The sequence below is a fragment of the Pteropus medius genome, unplaced genomic scaffold, assembly GCF_902729225.1.
Source record: "Pteropus medius unplaced genomic scaffold, Ma_sr-lr_union100, whole genome shotgun sequence".
Taxonomy (NCBI): Eukaryota; Metazoa; Chordata; class Mammalia; order Chiroptera; family Pteropodidae; genus Pteropus; species Pteropus medius.
Window position 1 is genome coordinate 12880111 of NW_024352785.1, and position 22613 is coordinate 12902723.

General features: G+C 33.8%; 1 protein-coding gene across 3 annotated transcripts in view; it reads left to right on the forward strand.

Moving 5' to 3' along the window:
* HSD17B4 (hydroxysteroid 17-beta dehydrogenase 4) overlaps positions 1-22613 on the forward strand; it is a 79474-nt gene that overhangs the window by 32735 nt on the left and 24126 nt on the right. For all 3 annotated transcript variants that reach the window (XM_039848522.1, XM_039848523.1, XM_039848524.1), the window contains 6 exons: positions 2244-2350; positions 3837-4073; positions 6580-6631; positions 10652-10723; positions 12629-12732; positions 16796-16861. In XM_039848522.1, the coding sequence (XP_039704456.1) occupies positions 2244-2350; positions 3837-4073; positions 6580-6631; positions 10652-10723; positions 12629-12732; positions 16796-16861 (638 nt within the window). The remainder of the gene's footprint in view (positions 1-2243; positions 2351-3836; positions 4074-6579; positions 6632-10651; positions 10724-12628; positions 12733-16795; positions 16862-22613) is intronic.

Below are 22613 nucleotides of genomic sequence, written 5' to 3' on the forward strand. Positions count from 1 at the left end.
TTTTATATATATATCTTATATTTAAGATATATATCTTATATTTAAGATATATATCTTATGTTTAAGATATATATCTTATGTTTAAGATATATATCTTATGTTTAAGATATATATATATCTTAAATTTGGGGAGAGAAGGGAAATTAAATATATATATATATATGTTTCAATTTCCTAATACTGCCTACCATACAGTTTTTTTTTTTTTTTTTTAATCCTATTTTTTTTGTGTACATGTGGTTGGGGTGATGGTATGAGGTAGTCGTCCATTTGCCCTATTCGATGGTTGGTTTCAAAGTCTTCCATTATGTAACCACATGTTCCTTATCTGAAATGATTTTCCTTTATTTTACTAAAAGTTTATTTAAGCCTATTTTATTTAGGCTTAGCTATTTTCTGTCTAGTGAATAGATTTTGGTGTTTTAGCACTTTGTCTTTGCTACTGTTTCTCTGTCTTTCTGAAATGCCCCCTTCCTCTTACTCATCTTCTTTAGAAAAACTCAAGCCCTGGATAGTCAACAAAACCTCCCCAGATATTCTGGGCTACAATGATCTCTTACTCGAACTCTTAACACTTAAGTATCTAATCATGACTGCTTTCCACTGCTTTTGTTTCATAAGTATGTGGTTTCTTAACTGCATAGTAAGTTTTTTTGGAGGGAGAGACTGTATCTTGTATGTATTTGATGCTAGCGTAGCATAGAACTCATAGAAAGGATTTAGTAAATGCTTTTTACTTTGAATTATTTAATCCTATGATATGCTATAGGAATCAATAACCAATATAAGTCATATTATTTTTTTCTACTGTAACTCATATGCATATGGTATATGAAATTTAAAAGACCTTTCTGGGAAAGATCATGAGTTAGGGTTATTTTGCAGAAAAATCATTCTTCCCTCAGTAATTTTTTATTTAATGTTTGATAGAGGAATGTATCTGAAAAATGACTTTTTTTGTTTTGTTTTGGTCTCTTTAATGACACTTTTCTGCCTGTTGGTACACTCACTGAAATTTCATTATGCTTTTTCTCAATCAGATGATAGATAACATGATTGTTATGTCATTAATGGTGATAGCATTTTGATATTTGAGATAAATTTAGTCTATGAATAACAGTCAACCTATTGATGAAAATGAATGAAAGGAAAAGGAAGAAATAAAAACTTTCCTTTAATGTCTAAGTTCTATTGCCTTAAAGATATTAGACATATAAAGAAAAAGCTAATTAAATGTGATCGTAAATGACAATCTATATCTACTATTTGAAGTACAGTTAGAAAAAACTCACATTTTTTAATAGAATTGAGACTTTCCAGAGCACCTATCCCATCCAGTGTTCTCATTTTACAAATGAACTAATAAATCTCTGAAAAACTAAATAACTGGCCCAAGCTTAGTTAACTAAGGTTTTCTATCTTTGAGTGTAGTACTCTTAGCCTGTACCAAGGTGACTTTCAGTTAATAGCCTCCTCTTTGGGCAGCAGTGTGAATGGAGCGGTAAGAGAATGACTAATAGGCAAGAAGCTTCTCCACTATTGTCACCAGGATGGGCATATATGCCTGGTCATCTCATATTCTGTAGTTTGGTTATAGTTTTGTCTGAGTTTAGAAGGAGGCCATATCTCTAAGGTTTGGTAGAAAGGTCTCAGAACCTTTGGAATCGTATGGCATATGTGGCTGCTCCATGAGTCTCCTTTATTAACCTTACAGACCTGAGAATAGCAGTTTTAGAAACTTATCTTGAGTCACTGGTCATAGTGATGGTTTTCTCTGGAAGAATTTTTAGTACTATCTTCAGAGCTATTACTTGTACAGAGACCCATGGGGATGTGGGGGAGAGGAGGTGTGGGGAGAGAAGGGAAATTAATTATCCCTCCACCAGACAGAAATTGTTTGTCTATGGACGAAGATCTCACTTTCCTGAGTTGTAAAATTGCTCAAGACATTGCGAAGCTCAGAGCCTCTTTAGAATCATAACCTGGGAAGAGTATGTTGGACAATGCCTTGTTTTCCATTGAAAACACCCAGTTGTCTGGTCTGTTTTTTAAAGACTTTCACATAAAGTCTTTCCTATAAATAGCCTGAGATCGTGCATTCAATTTATGAGTGCCAGCGAAGAGTCTGCAGCTGGCTTGCTGAATGTTATAGGAATAACATCAGTTTATCTAGCACGTTGTAACTTTTCTTAGTCACATCTTGGACAAAAGTGTTTATTTATTTATTTAATTTTGTTTTTTAGACTCACTTGGCTTTATAATCGAAACTCTAAGTAAAATGGATTCAGATGGAGGAGTTTCAACAAATCATACCAGTCATGCGGCATCATCAACAACCACATCAAAATTTGTAAGTGGGGGAAAAAGCCTAAGGCTGTGCCTTCTCTGGAAACGTTTTCTGTTTCTTTTTTCTCTTTTTCTTTTTTTTTTTCATACAAAAAATTATTTTCCAAGCTATTAATCTGTTGTTAAATAGGAAAGATAAGTGACCACAAAACTTTTCATAAAATATATGCTAATATTTATAGAATTTGAATAAACATAAGACTAAAATATTAAATATAACTTTTAGTTCCTCTTCAATATAATTAGACAAGTATCTTTTTTTATTGAGCATCACTGATAATCCTACTTTAGTCATATTTTTTTAACTTTTTAGAAAAGGATAATTTATTTTAGTGCTTCTTCTGAGTCATTCTTTTTAAGGGAAAATATTGATAGAATGTGATTTAGAAATATTTCAACATGGCTAGAAGTAAAAAGCCTCCCATTGTATCAGAAGTTCTAATAGAATTGTCGTTATAGCTCAGATGAAGTTTGGTGATTTACTGTCTCCTGCACTTATCCTTAAAACAAAGCAAAACAAAACAAAACAAAACTTGTAGTGCATAAATAGTGAAAAATAAATCTTTCGACACATTAGATTTTGGTGTTTTGTGACTCAGGACAGACATAGTGATAAAATTAACAATGTAATTTTAACCCTGAGAATATGACCAGTTTATAAGTGTGATTTTACTTTAGAATAAGGGTTGGCAAGCTTCTTTGGTAAAGGGCCAGAAAGTAAATATTTTAGGCTTTCTGGACCACATACTGTCTCTGTCACATATTCTTGATTTGCCTTTTTTTTTTTAATCACTCTTTAAAAATGTAAAACCCATTCTTAGCTCCTCAGCCATTGTTTGGCGACTCTTGCTTTATAATGAAAGTGATTGAAAATTGAGCATCATTCTTTTATAACCTAATATATGCTGCCTACATTAGCTAGACATATCATTAATAAATAGAAAAATACAATATTCAATTAGATAAAGGACATTCCTGGGAAGGAACTTCAGGTAAAAATCTCATTCTAACTAAAACCATTATGAGGCAATCTAATTTACAAGCATTAAGCAGTGTTTTCCTCATCTGTTTACAGTGAATACACTAGATCTTATAGAGCAATTCACTGTCACTATCTTTTTAACAAATTTGTTGTTTTTTTGGTTTTTTTTTGAGTAGCCAGTAGTTGCTGAATTAACAGGGCTTTCCAGCATCAGAAACAGGAAAGTTGAAAATGAGACATACTATAGATTAGCAAGAAGCAAGCAATAAAAAAAGTACTTTTGTAGATGAAGTCCTTTCTATACATGATCTAATTGGTTTCTATTTAAAAAATCACATGGAAATGAAACAATGATAATACTCCATCAAATTCACTGAAATGACTTCCTAGTCACATCTTTTCAAAAGCAAAACTAGATATGTAAGCAGTTAATAGTTTTGAAAACTTAAAATTTTAAAGATTTGACCAAAATATAAGTGAAAAATTATTTTCAACCACTGTTTCATAGGGTGGAGCTATCGGCCATAAACTTCCTCCATTTTTTTCTGCTTACACGGAAGTGGACACTATTCTGTATGCCCTTGGAGTGGGAGCATCAATCAAGGAACCAAAGGATTTTAAATTTATTTATGAAGGAAGTTCTGACTTCTCCTGTTTGCCTACCTTCGGAGTTATTATAGCTCAGAAATATCTATTCTCTGGAGAATTAGCAGAGATTCCTGGGCTTTCAATCAACATGGCAAAGGTATGCCTAATAAGAAACCTTTATTTTGCTTTTTTCTGTTTCTTTAAATATGATTGATGAATATCACATCCTATGTGTGTTTTTGTGTGTGTATTAATAAAACAGTTTATAGTGGTTGATTCAGGAATAAAATTTAGCATGTCTTTTCATTTTTTCTTTTTAAGAATAAAAGAGAAGAGAATTAATTGAAAAGACAAGCAAAAAGAAGAAAACGGCAATCATATTCAGTCCCACAACCCTGGCATAATGTTATTAATTCTCTATCATTACTTGCTATTTGACCAAGGGTAAATAACCTCTGTAAGCTTGGTTCCTTATCTATAAAAATGGATTTGATAATCCTTATCTGATGACAATAGTGAAGGAGCAAGCCAGGTAATTATCAGGGGAAGAGTACTGAGGCAGGGAGAACAAGTGAAAAGGCCCTGAGGCAGTTGCATATTTGGCTTTTGTTTTTGAAACAGCAAGGGGGCCAGTATAGCTGCACAGTGAGCAAAGCATCAGTGGTAGGAGAAGAGTGCCTTGTACTCACTGTAAGGATTTCAGTTTATACTCTGGTTAAAGAGGGAGGCCATTTATAGCACTCTGAACTGAGGAGTGATATGACCTGGCTCTGTTCACTCTCAGGCTCATTTTTCCTTCTGTGTGGAGAACAGATTATATGAGAATGAAGCTTGGAAGCAAGGAAACCAGTTGGGAGCCTGTTATAGTAATTCAAGCAAAAGGTTAGATATGAGGAGAAAGAAAAAGAAGTGTAGGATGAAGGTTGAAGGTTTTGGGTCTGGACAACTGGGATGATATATATGCATATATATCGATACGTATTATTTATAATTACAACATATTTAATTAGTAAGGTGGTTACATATGACATTACTATGTATAATAGATATATACAGTTACATTAAGGTGAGGATAGATGATCAGGAGTTGGTTTTGGACAGATTTGTGATACCTATTACACATTCAGAGATATAAAGTGGGCAGTTGAATATATGTGTCTAGAGTTTGGGAATGAGGTCTAATTGGGTTCATAGGATTTAAGTGATACATAAAGACATGAACCTAGATGAAATCACCTAATGTGTGGGTGTAAGTAGAGAAAATCTTGAGTTTATGGACCCTGCATTGTTTAGTGGTTGAAGAGTTGTGTAGAAATTTCAAGAAAGACTGAGAAGCAATGGCTGGTGAGGTATGAGGGATGAGGTACATCAGGAGAATTTAGTATTTGAGAAGCGAGATGAATAAATTGTTTCAAGAAGGAAGACATGAACAACTGTGAGAAAGTTTTTGAGGTGGGGTATGTTTTATTTCTTGAGTAAGGTTCAAGTTATGAGCCCAGTAATAATTGTTGAATCATAGAGCTATGAGTCGATTTCTACAACTTCGATTGGATAACCCATTTACTACAGGTTCCATTAGCCCATTGCTGCTCGGAACTTACGAGAACTTATTTTATTAGAGTATTTCATGAAGTTGGGAGGGAGGCGAGAAATATGTGCAAGGCAGTTTACTGTTTTACTCATTCTCCCATGTATTTGCTGCATATAATTCTGTTTGTATATAGTAAGTTCAAATAAAGCAAATATGTCAAAGTTGTCACTCAGATTTGTAAGGAGTGGGAAATCATAGATAGTGTTCAAAATCTGTGGCCAGGAATGATAGCCATCATGGAATTTGAATCTCAGTCTTCCCAACCTTGAGTTTCTAGGCCATACAGTGCAGTGAGGCAGTCCTTCATTTGTCCTCTCAGCACTGCCAGGCCCCTTGCCCCCCTTTTTTTTTAACTTCTGGGTTCTGAGAAAGACTGTTAATGAAGACATCCCATGACAGTAAAGTGTGGTCATGTGAATATGTGGGTCGGATTTTGTTTTTCCTGCCTTATTGTTTTCCTACTATATTTGTATATTCTTGCTTTGGAACACTGAGGTTAAGTGGCTATGCAGTTACACAGTATTCTTAGTATACAGTCTTAGTAGGTAATTTTCAAGATTTTATGCTAAAGAAATGTTGACATTGATAGTGCTTTTGCTTTGAACATGGTTGTAAGGTTTATATTTCTGTTTTGGTTGAGTTGTTTGTATTCGGTATGTGTGACCTGAAATTACTAGTACTTGCCACTTTGTTCATTTTTCTTCAATAGATATTTATTGGATGCCCACTATGTTCCAGGCACAGTGATAAGCACTAAAAATACAGTCTTGTTTAGTGTTTCTCTTGGCAAATAATCCATAATTATCAGGCAACAAGGATTTATGAATGTCAAGAAAGACCACAAATACAAGATATCTTCTTTTTTCCAGAAGAGCTGACAGTCTTTAGGTTGGGGGACTGATCATTTCCGATTCATATGATTAAGAAATCAGAGCCAAACTGAGACAGATAATTTGGGAAAAGTAGTGATGTGAACATGTGGACGGTGAAATGTTACTTGCAATAAGCTATATCCAAAGGCAGAACAAAGGAAAAAGTGTGTACTAATAAAACTTTGCTTACCCTAATATAGATTCTTCATGGAGAGCAATACTTGGAGTTATATAAACCATTTCCTAGAACAGGTGAGTTCTTGATACACTGATTCCATAATCACACCATAATTTTATTTTCTGGCGAATCTTCCAAACTGTGTCATGTCAGTGTGTTAAATTGACATACAGTGACCTAAATAAACTATACCAGAAGTTCTTTATGTGCTTGTCAGCCATTAGAGTAGGTTGATATTATCTAGTACCTGTTTTGGTTATCTTAAACTGTGTCCTTTAATAGTCTTATTTAATAAATTACTTCAAAATACTAATAATTTACTGAATGTATGAAAAGGAGCATTTCTGTGTGTGTGTGTGTGTGTGTGTGTGTGTGTGTGTGTGTTCTAAACTTAGTGATCGTGTGTTATCAATTATGATTCCTGTTAACATGGTTTCTCTTTCTCAGGTGTTCATATGGATGCCGATTTTCATAAAGCAAACATTTGTGTAGTTAACTTTTTTCTATTTTCTATTAGAGTAAATAAAACTAAGTCCGCATTAATAATCAATTTTATTTTTCTGAATAATATCTTGTTCAGTAAAACTTAAAAAAATTTTTTTCATTATAATTTGATGAATTTGTTATGTTTTGATACTCTGATGTTAGAATATTGTCTAATTATATACTGGCCATATAAGGTGGTAAAATACAAAAATATCAGTTTATATTTTTTAATGTAGAGGTCAGTAAGTAGCTGAAATCCTACTTTAATTTTTTTCCTCAATCTTCTTATTTTATTAAAAAATTTATGAGATTCTTATTGCTTAAGGCTGAATAGCTTTATTTCAGTGTTACTATTACAGCATATGTTTTCACACAGCTCTTTTTAGCTGAGGCAGTGCACAGCGTGTGGTGACTACATTAATCAAATATCTGCTGCATACCTGCCATGTGTAACGCACAGTATTTGGTTTTAGATAATTTTCTTACCTAGCTGCATGTTAAAGTCATCTTTTATTACATTATATTATATTACTTTTTATTTTTAATAAAATATGGATTCGGGATCCCAACCCTGGAGATTTTGTGTGCATGCGTACATCATGTGTTCATGGTATGGTGGTGGCAATGGTGGAGGCTAGGAAGCTCCTTGTATATTTTGTATGCAGCCATCCTAATGGGTCAGTTTGAAAACCAATATGATAAGGGAAGTAAAAATGTATAATCCTTTAGGGATTTTAAATACAAAGAGAGAGATGCAAGATTCAGAAAGAATTATGACTGAAAAGCAATGTGAATAGGAAGTTGTGGAAAATAGTTTTCTTAATTTCTTGTAACTCCTTAGCCTCAAGTTATGTTTATCATGAATTATTTTTCTTTAGTAGCTTCTGTGCATTTTTTTTAAGTTTTAAAGTTTACTTGCTAATAAGTATGAATTTTCAAAATTAAAGTACTTATGGTTTCGAACCTCTTTAAATTGCAGAAAACCAAGATTTGACTAATATTTATAATCTTTCTGTAAAACACCAATTGATGAGACACAAGACTTCAAGCATCAGGAGATTGATGTCAGTATCTATATCTCTTAATAGCTAATATGTTAGCTACAGTGGTACTATCATAGGCTAATTTACTGCTCCCTGTGGTGAAAATATAAGCACTAGATGCAAGAAACCTAACAGCAGCATTTTATTTTCCATCATGAATTAGGACATATTCTAGTCCAGGATATGCTGGTCCTTATATTTTCTGGGTTCAAAAGTTTGATTGTTATTATATTTCTACTTGATATCTTTCTTTAGTAGACTCTCTTCTTTCTCATGATAAAACAATATTAGGGCAAAACAATATTTCATCTAGAAAGTGAAATCGATAGTATTACCAGCTGGAATGTCTAACAGGGAATATGTGATCATCAAATATTAGTATATGTAAATTCCTTATGAGTACATAATCATTATGCAAATATAATTATGCCAAATTCCCAGAATAGAACTTCATGGAACTGTGGTTTTGATTCCTAGGGTAAATTTAACCTTTTTCTCCTTTAGTACTCATATTTATTTTTACAAAATTATAAAATAACATGTTCTCAAAATTTGTTAATTATAGAAAAGTAGAGGAAGAAAATAATTGTCTGTAATTATTTATTCAGTAAATATTTATTAAATACCTATTTTGTGCCAGGCATTTTGCTAAGGATTGGTAGTATAACCATGAAAAAGACATTATCTTTAGTTTTACAGAGCTTAGAATCTGTCTAATGATGAAAAGAGAAAATAGGCAATGACAAACATTGTGTGATATGTTATAATATGAGAAGTATAAGTTTGGTACAGGAACACATAGGAAAGTTTCTAACCTGGAACTGAACTTGAGGGGTTGAGGAAGACTTCTTAATAGAAATGAAATCTAAGCTGCGATCTGAAATTACGAGTTAACCATGTTAAGAGGAGATTGAAAGATATGTCAGACAAAGGAAATTCTATGTGCAAAGGTTCGGAAGTGTTTAGTTATTTGATTATTGGCTGTCTTCCCCATCAACTAGGTTACATACTCCATGAGGGCAGAGTATAGATTCGTTTTTGTACTTCATGTATTCACAGCCCTAGCAAAATACATAGAACTTGGCAATCAATAAATAGTTGAGGAATTGGTGATGATACATGTGATGTTAAAGATGAAACATACATGATACCATTAGAACTTAAAATAGAAGGATTTGAAATTATCAAGTTGGGAAGAGAAGTGTTTCTCTGAAGAACTGACATGAGAGATTTGAAAGCAAGATTTCAGCTAATTATGAAGTTAGGCAAAAGAAGGAAAGAAAGAACATTCCAGACAGAGCCAATGATGGACCTGTGTAAGGGCCCTCAGGATATGGAGAAGCATAGATGAGGAGGAGCAAAGGAAAGCCAGGGTGCCCAGAGAGCCTGGTAGTGGTGTTAGGGAATAGTATTATGTAGATCAGATTAGGGGGTTTTATATTTATTGCAAGAGCCTTGGGAAGTGGTGGGGAGAGGTAGTGGTGATGTTGGGAAGAGCAATTATATTGTCAGAGTTGACTGGGAAAAAATCGCCTTGGATATGTATGGAGCACGTTTTAAAGTTGGTCAGAGTGGATGTGCAGGTACTTTGAAGTCTATGTGGTAGTTCAGATGAAATGATGGTAGCATGGACTAAGATAGTGGTGGAGAGATGGAAAGAAATGGGTGGATCAGAGAGCTATTTAGGAGGGAAAAGCAACAATCTAGATATCATCCTTGCCTTCCCTTTTACCATCTTTCACATCCAGACAAGTTCTTTGATTCTCTCCCTTCAATGCATCCGGAATCCTTTTATTTTTGTCCACCTCCACTTTTATATTTTTGTTTAGGCTACTGTCAGCTCTCACTTGCTCCCCTCGGGTCTGTTCATCGCTCTGCAGCTAGAATGTTATTTTTAAAATGCAGATGTTTTTGTTATTTCCCTATTAAAAACTCCAGATGACTAAGGGTGAGTCAAAACTTTTAGTATAATGTAGCTTTTGCCATCCCTGGCATACCCAAGTCTTGCCACACACTTAGACTCTGTTTTATGAGTTAGGGGTGATGCTCAAGTTCTGGCTTGGGCAGCTGGGTGGGTAATACCATTCACTCATACAGGGAACAAAGGAGAAAAGCAGGTTTGAGAAAAAGATGATGACTTCACCCACAGATAATAATTATCTATCAAGACATCACCAGTTAAATGATGGAAAGAGGAGTCAATGAAAGAATAGAGTGATTAGAAAGAAACAGCATTTCATGGAAGCCAGTAGAGTAGAGATTGAGAACGAATGGGGTAAGTGGTATTGGTTGTATATTTAATAAATGTTTGTCGAATGATTGAAAATTATTATTTTAAAACCATTTGTTTGTCAGAATTATTGATGTTTTAAATTTAGTGACTCAGGTATTCCAATTACCTCTAATGTTGAATTGTTTAACATTACATTGAAAATTGTTTCAAACTGTAATTTTTAGTTTTGTGGAACTTACAGTGCAATTTATGTTAAGTTCTCTCATGTCTTCATATAAAAACTTATGGCCTTTAAAATGTCTATTTATTTATTTATTTACCTTTTATTTTAGGAAAATTAAAATCTGAAGCAGTTATTGTTGATATTCTAGATAAAGGATCCGGTTTATTACTTCTTGTGGATGGTAATGCATTTCCAGTTCTTATATTTATTGTTAGATTGATAGAATTTGTATGTAACATAATACTTCACCATAGAAATCATTAATAATGTACTTATCTTCCCATTTGTGAGAAAGCAGGGTAAGCATTCTAAATATTTATAAGCTTTTAGGACATAAGGGGGAGGGAGAACGAGTTGATTGGGGTATGTGTGGGTAGAGTGGGGCATTTCAGAGGATTTGAGACAACATAACCAAAGCACAGAGGGGAGAAATGTGGCTGGTGTAAAGAACATAGAGGAGAATCATGCTTGCGGGAGATGTTTTTGGCAGGAGGGAATACCTAGACAGCCCTCAGCTGATAATTAGGCAGTATTGCAGTTTCTTTTTTTGGTTAGCTCTTTAAGAATTTGGAACATATTTGACCTTCGAATCATTGTTATAAATGGTAGTTAGGTTGCTTACCTTGCACATTGAAGCCTATTGAATGTGGTTTAAATACCATAGTCACATTTTTTTTGTAGCAGGCAAAAAAATTATAGTAGTTTAGTAAATGTTGAAATACTAATAATTAAATAAAAGCTAAAGATACATCGTTTAAAAATTATTTGTTTTAAAGTTTAAGAACAAAAGAAATATTGTCAAAAATTTTAGAAATTGAGAACAGTGGAAAGTTTAATATTGTCTGGTATTTGGAATATAGTCTTATCATTTTTGTTCTAAATGCATAGGAATTTATATTATGTATACTATTTTGGAACTTGTTTTTACTTAATATATTGAGGACGTTTTTGATGCTCTTAAATATTCTTCTGCATTGCTTTTGTTAACTTATAGTATTTCATGACATGTCTGTTCTCTCTCTTTCCTCTTTATTTTTTGTCTTCCTCTTCTTTTTTCAATTTTTATATTTTCTTGTCATTCCAGATGTTGGCCAACATTTGGCTGCAATACTCTAACTTTTCTTTTTGTCTTCTCAAGATTATATCAAATCTAACATACCACATAACAAAAGTTCTGCAGTAACCTTAACTTTAATTTTTAACTATTTTCTCTTGACCTACTCTTTACTTAATTATAGCTTAGTAATGTTTAATAATATTTTAGAATTTATAGATAACGCATAAATGAAATTAGATATCCAATTCCTTGTGTAATAAAAATCTTATATTAAATACAAATTGCTATGATTTTTTAAATTTTTTTGTTATAAGTAGATTTTTCCTTAGTATGCAATTCAAAATCATATTCCTAGTTTTCTAGAGCTGAAGATACAGATAATGCTCAAACTCTCACTAGAAAATTTAGTGGAAAGAGTGACAGCTGTCTTACTTTCATTCATTATTTGCTTACATATTCACTAACTTGCTCACTCATGTCATTTATTCATTGATTCATTAATTTAATAAATATTTATTAGGTGCCTTTTCTGACCCAGGTGCTCTTTTAATTGCTGGGAATATGATGATGAGCAAAACAGTCACGATCCTGCTCTTCTGAAGCTTATTTCCTTTATTCTCACTTAATTCCTCTTTTACATTCCAGGCTTTTTTTGAGTGCTTTGGCAGAATGTTTGAAAGTTTGAGTGTGAGGCTACCTGCACTTTATAGTGGGATTGTTTGAAATGTTTGAGGTGGTGAGAATTGAAATATGAAAGGCAGTTGGGGAGGTTTAAGATTGGTGAGAGAAACTGCTATTTCATAGTCAGAAAGGATTTGTGGAGATCCTCCTCTCTGTGCCTTCCAGGGACTAGTAGTGAGTGAATTAAAATGATTGCTTTGTAACCTAAACTTGGGTATCTTCAAATTACAAAACTTTTAGTAATAGGATTTTGTTTTAGAAACTTTTAAAGGATTTGTTGATCATATGTTTGTTAACTAGTTGTATCTTTTGATAACTTAAAAATTTTTTTTTTCATTTACTTTTCAGTCTATTCTTATTCTGGGAATGAGCTTATGTGTTATAATCAGTTCTCTGTCTTCATCGTTGGCTCTGGAGGATTTGGTGGAAATCAGACATCAGATAAAGTCAAGGTAGGCTGTGGCTTCTAAGCAAAATATATGTGTAGTTAAGGATCCTTATCTATATTTTGAATTTACCATTTTACAATATATTGTTGTAGCCGCCAGCCCCCGAAAGACACATGGACCACCAGAAATCAGTGAGTCATAGGAAACATGCTCTTTATTCAGCCAGCTGGGTCTGCCAGGGGTACGCAGACCCCAAATTAAGCAGCCCTGAAATGTAGAGATACAGGGTTTTTAAGCCCTAAATCCCATTCCTCATTCTGTCTTAAACACAAAGTTCTATTTTTTCTCCTATTCACTACCTGTCAACCCACAGGTCAGGTGTGCAAGCAGGGGTACAGAAGCAGAAAGCTTATTGTTAGAATGTTATGTTCCCATGGGTGATAGCCTATGTTCCCATGGGCGATAGCCAAGCAATAATTTTCCAGCCAGCACAATATGTAATTTCATAGAGTAGAGCCTCAGTAATCTACATTTCTTTGAATCAGAATATGTTCCTTAGATTTGAAATGCTGTTTATGTTTGTATATTTTAACACATAATGTTTTATATAGAGAGACATCTAGCTGAGATAGGTATAATGTACCTGAGATAAGTGTGGGAATATTTTTACTTTCTTATGTAAACTTTGTAGTACTCAGAAGTCTTTAGAAAAACGTAGCACATACAAATAATTCTTGTAGAAATTAAAATCTTTATTCGTTAAAGAAAAGCATTTCGTTTATGTAAGGTAATTCTAGTTACATTTTAGTTCTTAAATTCTATTTAAAACATTTTTCCTAAAAAAATGTTTCATAACTTGGATTTTACACTAATTTAACCTGGCTTTTGTCTAATTTATTTGAGGTAATAAGATTATATTGTAATAAATATTCTTCTGTAGTAAATGAAGTATTACTTAAAGCAATATTGAGAGACTATTTCTGGAATAATTGTGTGAGGAGTTCCTTGGACCCTCTCCTCAGTTAAAGAATGATAATTGGTGAAAATTATTTAAAAAAAATTAAAAGTCTTTGGAAAATGTCCCAAGGGAATTAGCAAATGAAACACCTATTCAAGAAGATCTGTATCTTAGTAAGAACAGTGAGAATCTGTGGAATTTGAGCCACATCACTCTCCTTCTACCCTCTTTCCATGGTTCAGCATGACAGAAGTTTCACTGCAGGCATGTGCAGCCAAAAATACGGGATTCCTCTGCCCTCAGCTCCCTGAATAGGGCCTTGCTATCTTCCCAGGAGGAACAGGTCGCTAGTTTTTCTTATTCTCCAACCAGCTTGTGTTGTAGAAGCTCTATTCTGGTTGCAAGTGTCTAAGAGTTATGGGGCTCTCTTCTTCTACCCAGCCCCCACTCATAGGGTAGAAAATCTGTTTTACCCATGACAGTCCGGGAATACTGGGGTCATGATCAATTTTGTCCCAGCTTGCTCATAGGGTGAGGGGTTCCATGCTGAGAGAGGCAAGCTGAGAATACCACAAGTTACTACCTCTGACCAGCACCCTTTTTGTAAAGTGAGGATGCCACTTGAAGAAAAGCAGGCCGCTATCTTTGCTGCAGTGGTGCAGAGTTTTTGTCCAAGGTGCAAAGCAGGCTGTAATAATAAAGGATTCTGATGCAGTTTCCAAGGAAATTGACTCATTTTGTAATAGAGTATTTGGAAGTTCAAAAGTAAAGGTGCTCTCAAAAATGAGATTACTTTAATGATAAAAAAATCAAGAGGAGTCTGGTAACTCCATGAGAAGAGTAAGTTAAACTAGCCCAACTCCTTTGCCTCCAATAAGAAGCTAATATCCAAAATATGTAAAGAACTTTTAAAATTGAAAACAACAAAAAAATCCAGTTAAAAAATGAGCAGAGGACCTGAACAGACACTTCTCCCAAGAAGACATATAAATGGCCAACAGACATATGAAAAGATGCTCAACTTCACTAGCTTTTAAGAAAATGCAGATTAAAACCACAATGAGATACCACTTCACACCTGTTAGAAAGGCTGTCATCAACAAGACAAATAACAACAAGTGTTGGAGAGGTTGTGGGGAAAAAGGAACCCTTATACACTGCTGGTGGGAATGTAAATTGGTACAGCCACTGTGGAAAATAGTATGGAGGTTTCTCAAATTAAGAATAGAACTACCATATGACCCAGTAATCCTTCTTCAGGTTATCTACCCCAACCCCCCACTCCCCCCAAATTAAAATATCCATAAAAATATATGCACCCCTATATTCATTGCAGCATTATTTACTGTGGCCAATACATGGAAACAACCAAAGTGTCCTTTGAATAGATGATTGGATAAGAGATAAGAGATTTGGTACATACATTCAGTGGGATGTTACTCAGCCAAAAGAAAAAATGAAATACTGCTATTTGTGACAATGTGGACGGATCTTGAGATTATGCTAAGCGAAATAAATCAGATGAAAAAAGTCAAGAACCATATGATTTTGCTCATATGTGGGATATAAAACTGAAAGCAACGAACAGCTCATAGACACAACAGTATTGTGGTTTCCTGAAGGAAACAGGGGAGGAGGGAGGAAGAAAAGTATAAAGGGGGTCAAATATACGGCGACTGAAGGAGATTTGACTTTGGGTGGTGAGTACATAATGCAATATATAGATAATGCATTATTGCATATATAATTTTATTAACCAATGACACCACAATAAATTTAATTAAAAAGTTTTATTGTAAAAAAAAAACAAAACAAAAAACTAGCTCAATTTGAAGTTTACTAGAGAGAACTATAGAGAAACATCAAAGAAGAGCCCTCTAGTCATAACACACCTCTAAGAATGGCCTGAAAGACTAACCCTATAAAGAGGTCTGACTTTAATTGTATCAGACCTTGAGCAGTTTATGTCCCAAGGTATTGTTAAAAACAATAGAGCAATCATCTCCCACTTAGTGGAGCCAATAGCTGGGTATGATACCAAAAGAGGCAGACAGTTTAACATGTTAGGGAGAGACAGTCCTAGAGAGCCTTACTAAAACCATTGCATCTCAGGGTACAGCTTGCCCAAGGCTGCACACTGTGGGAGAAATAGACTTAACTAAAATAGTTTAGCCAAATTATTAAACCAATAAACAAGTTAATGACAACAAGCCCTGAAGGAGAAAGATTAATATCCAGAATTGTCCAATTATCAGCAGAAAATGACAAGACATGAAAGAGACAGGAGAGTGTGATCCATAGAAAGGAAAAAAACAAACCAGGCAACACAAACTGCCTTTGGGAGGACTTAAAGAACAGACATCAAAGCAACTGTTATAAATACGTTCAAAGCACTAAAGGAAACCATGCTTAAAGAAGTAAAGTATGATTACAGTGATTCATCAAGTAGGGAAAATCAATAAATAGAAATTATAAAAAAGATCCAAATAGAAGTTCAGGAGCTGAATGTATAATAACGGAAATGAAGAATTTCCTAGAGAGGCTCAACAGTAGTTTGAACTGGCAAACGAAAGAATCAAAAAGCTTGAAGATCTATTTCATCTGTGAATGTCTGTCTAAAGAACAGAAAGAAAGGGTGAAGGAAAAAGAAAAGAGTGAAGAGCCTCAGAGAAATGTGGGATACCATCAAGTAATAGGGACCAGAATGAAAGGAGAGAGAAAGAAGCAGGAAAAAATAATTGAACTAATAATGGCTTTGATGAAAAACGTTAATCTACATATCCAAGAAGCTCAACCAACTCCAGAAAGGCCATAAATGCAAAGAGATCCACACTCTTAGTAAAGTGCATTTAAAGATCAATTTAGATGTGAATTGTTTATTGAATTTTTATAGCTGTCATCATCATTGGGGAAAGAGTCTAAGTTTTTCTCCTTCTTGTCCTAGGGAATGGCTCTGGTTATATGATTCCTTAAACAGGGTCATAATGTGGGTGAAGCTAGCAGTAATGAAATTTTAAATGTCATTATCTCTTGAACATATATTAAAATTTTTTATCCAGCTTGCAGATTTTATTATATTAAAACATGGTTGTTTATCATATACCAGTTTGGAGAATGAGAATAGCAATTATTTTGTTAGTATTTAATATATATATGTTTTTATTCCAGGAAACTGTAGCCATTCCCAGTAGACCTCCTGATGTTGTACATACGGACACCACCTCACTTAATCAGGTAAGATCATATTTTTGAAAAGTGATAAAGCCACCTACCTGATTGCTGACATTTTTTAATTTATAACTGACACCCTGTAATTTTGTGAATCTAAAAGTAGTGGCTTTACCTTCAACATAATAAAACAATGACATATTTCTGTGGTTGGAATTCATTTTTTCTAAATTTTTATTTATCAATTTTCTCCACTAGGTATATATATATATATATATATATATATATATATATAAAATGTTGAAATGAAATGGCTTTTCATTAGTCAGTTTAAACAGCATTATGCTTTGTTGGCAACAGAGTGGTTGCCTTCAGGTGACTGCCTAGGTTAGGTGAAGAACTTCATGAAAGCTGTAGAGAGCAGTTATAAAAAGAATTAAAAGGGAAATTTTAGTCATCCTTTTCTCTATTGGTAAAGAAAGCTGAATAACATTGCTTAGGATCAGATTATATTATGCTAACTTTAGCAGACAGGCAAAATAAAGCATCTTAGAAGGGCTAGGTGATTTAATCTCTTTTATTTGGCATAATTTGTTTTCTGATGGAGGATATAAAATGCATTATTGGGTAACATTCTGTGAGCACGCAAAGATTTACATAAGAAACAAAAGGTAGCCATAAAATGAGAAAAACAACTTCTTTTTGAGAGACCTAAAGATCCTTCTCTAAGGTGGCCAGAAGACTAACCATGCAGATACAGAACAATACATAGAGCTCCGAAGTTACATGAAGCTCTGTGAATGAGCGTATAATGACAACACATTATTTATAGTTATTTTTTATGCTAATTTTGATATGCTTGATATGAAAACTTATGCAGAATTTATGTTTGCTGGCAAACAGAAATATAATTACGTGAGCCAGAAAGAATTAAGGTTGGTACATATTAATTGTATTTTTTTCTGCACTATATAATTGGATGATGGAAAGAACAGTACATTTGCTTCTCAGATTAGTTTTTGCCTTTAAATGTTTTTCTAATCTCTGTTTCTTATCATTTTCTTAAGAACACACGCATATTTATATTCAATTAAAACTTCATAGTAAAATTAATTTTTTTAGGGCACTATAAAAGAGAAAAGGCTTCATGGTTTCATGGTGCAGAAAACCCAACAATGCTCTTTCATTCTTGGGTTACTGAATTAGTAAAATGTATTTGCTATAGGTAAGAAAAATGAATAATTTCCAAGGCTTGAATTTCTACACATAGTAGTAGAGAGATTTTCTTTCTTTACTTTTTCAGACGAGTAGAACTTTTTGTTAGCTTTTAGCAGAATTGACTTTTGCAGTGTGATAAAGAACAGTTTTTAAGTTAACAAACATTTTTTATATAAATAAGGAGCACCCATCATCTGACAGAGGTTCCTGACCTCTGTCTTTAGATTTCTCAAAAACAAAGTTTTCTTTTCTCATTTAATGGCTGCCTTTTGTATCATATGGTCATTGGAGAATATGATGAAAGCTATATACTATTTTTTCAAAAAACATTTTGCATAAAACTTTGTATGAATTTCAGGGGATTTGTGGATTGTTTAAAATGATCTGTGCTGTAGGAAATAGAAATCAAGTAGAAGAAATGTGATCTGTTGTCAAGGAGCTGAAAGGACACTTGGATACTCAGTAGGCAGATGTCTGAATAACTAGGGCCCCTATTCCAAGCAATGAATGATTAAATACAAAGCCTCGAATTGTAGAGTAAGTGCTATAGACATTCAGAAAAGTGATAACTCATTAGGGAATGATGCACAGAAGGATTTGACAGGAAAGATGGGACTTAGCTGAACTAAAATGGTGTGTAGATAATCTCTCTTTCCAGAGACGTAGGGCTTGCAGTGTGGCTGAGAATGAGTAACGATAGCAGACTGTAAGAGCATGTGTACAGTAAGAATTGGAGCATTTACATTGGAGAGGAGGAGGAGATGATTGTGGATGGGCATATAAATTTAAACAGAAGAGGAAATAAGGAAAAATTATGCCATTATAGCATAAACTTTGTGCTAGGTATTTAAATAAGTACTGTAACTTTACAATCAGTAAGAAACTGGCAACCAACCATGTTTTTAGCTCTACTAATGTTACTTCTGGGATATTCTATTTATCATATCTGTAGGAAAACTTCTTCATTATTAAGCCGGTATGACATTCCCAGTGTACTTTATAAATAGAAATAGAAAATTCATCTTCAAAAATATAATTAATGAATAGAAATTTCATCTTCAAAAATATAGAAAGAACAAAGAATGAATAGATGAGATGTTAGGCTTTGCATTTGGGGAGAATGAAAATAATTATTTGTAGTTTCCCCAGATACATATCTAATACTACTTATTCTAACAATTAGGATTTTAGCTATCAACATTATTAAATAAAGTTAATCTTTGGTATATTATCATTTGGTATATTTATTATAGTTATGCTATATATTAAAATATAATTCTTTATTAAATTACCATGTGTATCATAAGTAACTACCTTTTTTGCTTTGTTTCGAAACAATGATTTATTACTTTTCACTTTTCTGTGAGTTGACTGGGTGGTCCTCTGCTGCAGATGGTGTTGCTTGTCATGTAGCTGTTCTCAGATGGTGTCCAGGCAGCACGGGAAGGTCCAAGATGGCTTCTTTCACAAGTCTGGGGTCTTGATGCTGGCTGATGGCTGGATGTCTCCAGTTTTCTCCATAGGACCTCTTTCTTCATATGGTGTCTCATCTTCCAGGGACTTTCTGTATGGCCTTCAGTGGGACTTCGATTTAGGTTTCTGGAGTGTTTTTCTTTGTAGCTTCTTCCTCTTCAGTACATACACAGAATTCCAGCTGCAGAGAACTATGATTTTGATCTCCTTATGTTGTTGGGACTGTTTTGCTATGTTTAGATTTCCCTTCTTGCACTACAGTCTGGAACATGCTGTCAGGCAGAAAACTTGTGGTGATTGTAGAGTTCATCTTTTTTATTTCTCTTACATCAAGAATCATAATCCTGCACTGCCCACTGTCCAGTGTGTAAAGATAGTGTCTCCCTTCCCCCTTAAAAAAAGTTTTTCTAGTTGTTTACAGTGGAAGATTAAGTCCATTCCAGGAACTTCATAATGGCCAGAAGTGGAAGTCTTTTTATATACCTTTAGTACTTAATTTTCTCATTACTATCTGGTTTTTCAGTTTTCTTGTTGTTGTTTGGTTTCTACTTGTTACATTTCTAGCTGTTAAAGAGCCTATTTTATTTTCATGTTTTTATCTCCCTAATTGTTCCCATTTTGGAGGATGCATTAATTTTACTTTTTCAGAACATTTAACATTTATATATTCTTCCACTCTCCCATTTTTTAGTCTTAGATTTGCAATCGAATACATCAGTCCCTTTGCTAAAGTTTCCCCCATCATGTGGTTGGATAAAGTGTCTCCTGTAGTAGATTTCCACAAGAAGGGCTCATGTGTCTAGTATTCCTTTGGTTACTATGTATTTAAAACTTTTTCTATATGTTAGGTACTTGAAGGACATCTTGAGTTTCTTAATGGTGTTCCATTGTTGCCTTGCTTTATATGTTGCTTTTGAGAAGTCTCATCTCAGTCTAATGATCTTACTCTAAGTTACTTGATCTTTATCTTTGAGGCCCTTAGGATTTCTGTTTTCCCTTTATCTTTAAAATCTAGTAGTTTTTCCCCCCTTTTTAAATCTCCCCCCCACCCCCTTCCACCCCTGAACTATGGATGTTGCCATTTTCCCCTGAAGAACTGAATCTCTGAAGGCAGGGCGTCTCCTCTCACATGCTCACAGTGTGCACTTGGGGCCTGGCATCCCCGGGGTATGGTCCGTGTCTCCACCTGGGGCATGAACCCAGACCTTCTGCATGTAAAGCAGATGTGCTAATCACTACACTATGGAGCCACCCCTAAAGTCTAGTAGTTTTGCTAGGATATGTCTCAGTGTTGCTCATTCCAGGTCAGTTTTCCCATGTAGCTAGTGGACCTTATGTATATTCAGATCTTCTTTCATTTCAAAAAGATCTCTAGGATTATGATTTTCATTTATTTTATTTTATGTTATTTTTTTCATCAAGTATTCTAATTATACGTACATTGGGTCCTTTTTGTCTTTCTTTCAACTACTTTCTCTGTCCTTTTTTTAGTTCTTTCTCGATTCCATTTCCATTTCTTGGTTCTTTTCCTCTCTACTATGCCCCTTTTAAAATTTTTATTTGAATATATTCTCCTTTGGGTACCTTATAATTTAGTCTTCATTTCCATTATGATTTCGATTTTTTTCTTCCATTTCTTTTCAGAGTTTAATCATTTTTTTTGAATTTCACATTCAAGGTGTTTGTTTCAAATCCCCGAATGCTTGAGTGTTGTATTATAGTTTCCTTCTGTTCGGTAATTGTTTGGTTTGAGGAAGTTTCATTTATTATAATGTTTTGGTTTTTATTTTTTATTTTTTAGTCTTATAAGTAGCTTTGTACAGATGAAGATTACTTACAATATGCATTCTGTGAGTAAGTTTGGTAGTTTGGGATAGTTTATAAGATACCCTCTTTAAGGAATTCAAGATTGCCATCTTCTGTCAGTCTAACAGAGTACATTTTCTTTAATGCTTTTTAGAGTGGGGCATTGTGGAGAGGTGTTTTATTAAAAAAACTTTTTTTTAGTTGCCTTCTTGCTGCTTTTTTTTCTTCATCATTGGGGTGGTGGGGGCGGGCCATCTTCATTTTATTCTTTTCTCTCCAAGAAGTATTTCCTTTCTGGGACTACCATTTTGAGGCCCGCACACTTTTATTCTTTTCTCTGTAGTCAGTGCTCTAACCTTCCAGGATTCTTCTCAGCATTTTTGTCCTTAAGGGGGACTTTCTCTGTCTAGAAATGATTTTTTTTTTCTTTTCCTCTTTTCTCTTCCATGCACTGCTTCTGTACTCTCCCTCCCCACTCCTATAGTAGCTTTGAGAGGATGCTCAGAAGATAGCTTCGCTGGAAATTGGTGTTTATTTTTCTATTTATAGGAATTTGAAATTTGCAGTATTCTCTGTCTGCGGGCTTGGGAGCTGTGTAGTTTTATTTGTTCTTGTTACTCTGTATGCTTTTTTGGAGGATGTGAAAATTTGGGAAGTACTAATGTCTGAACCTTTTTATCAGTTGGTTTGACTTAATGGTACAATTTTAAAAAATAAAATTAAGAACTAATTTATTTATATAGAAAATCCTCCTACTCACATTTAATATACAAATAAGATAATATGTAGCTGTTTTTCTTAGTTTTATTTGTGTGTGTGTGTGTGTGTGTGTGTGTGTGTGTGTGTGTGAGAGAGAGAATTTTAGTGATTTTTTTATATCTAGGAAGAAATGAAAACAAGAAGCTTTCAGCTTTCCTTCTAAAATATGAAAACCTTTCAGAATATTCAGAAAATAAACTTTGACTGTTCTTTATTATTTGACTGTTCTTTATTATTTTGCCTTATGATTGAATTTAGTCAAACATCCAGTCAGCTGATTTTAGTCATTTCTCATGATAGATCTTTCTTGGCTTTACTAACTCTGCTGTCTGTAGGAAGCAATACTATCATTGAAATAAAATGAAGAATTTCATTTTCCTTTAATCACATTTTTTTCATTTGTAGGAATGACATCTCTGGAATAAGAATAGTGGTACTAATCTTAAAAACTTGGTTATACTGTTGCTAAAACATTTTAAAATAATAGCTCACATTTATTGAGGTATTAATATTTATCAAGGATAATGCTTTGTAAGAGGTTTAATTAACCTCTCAGTTTTTT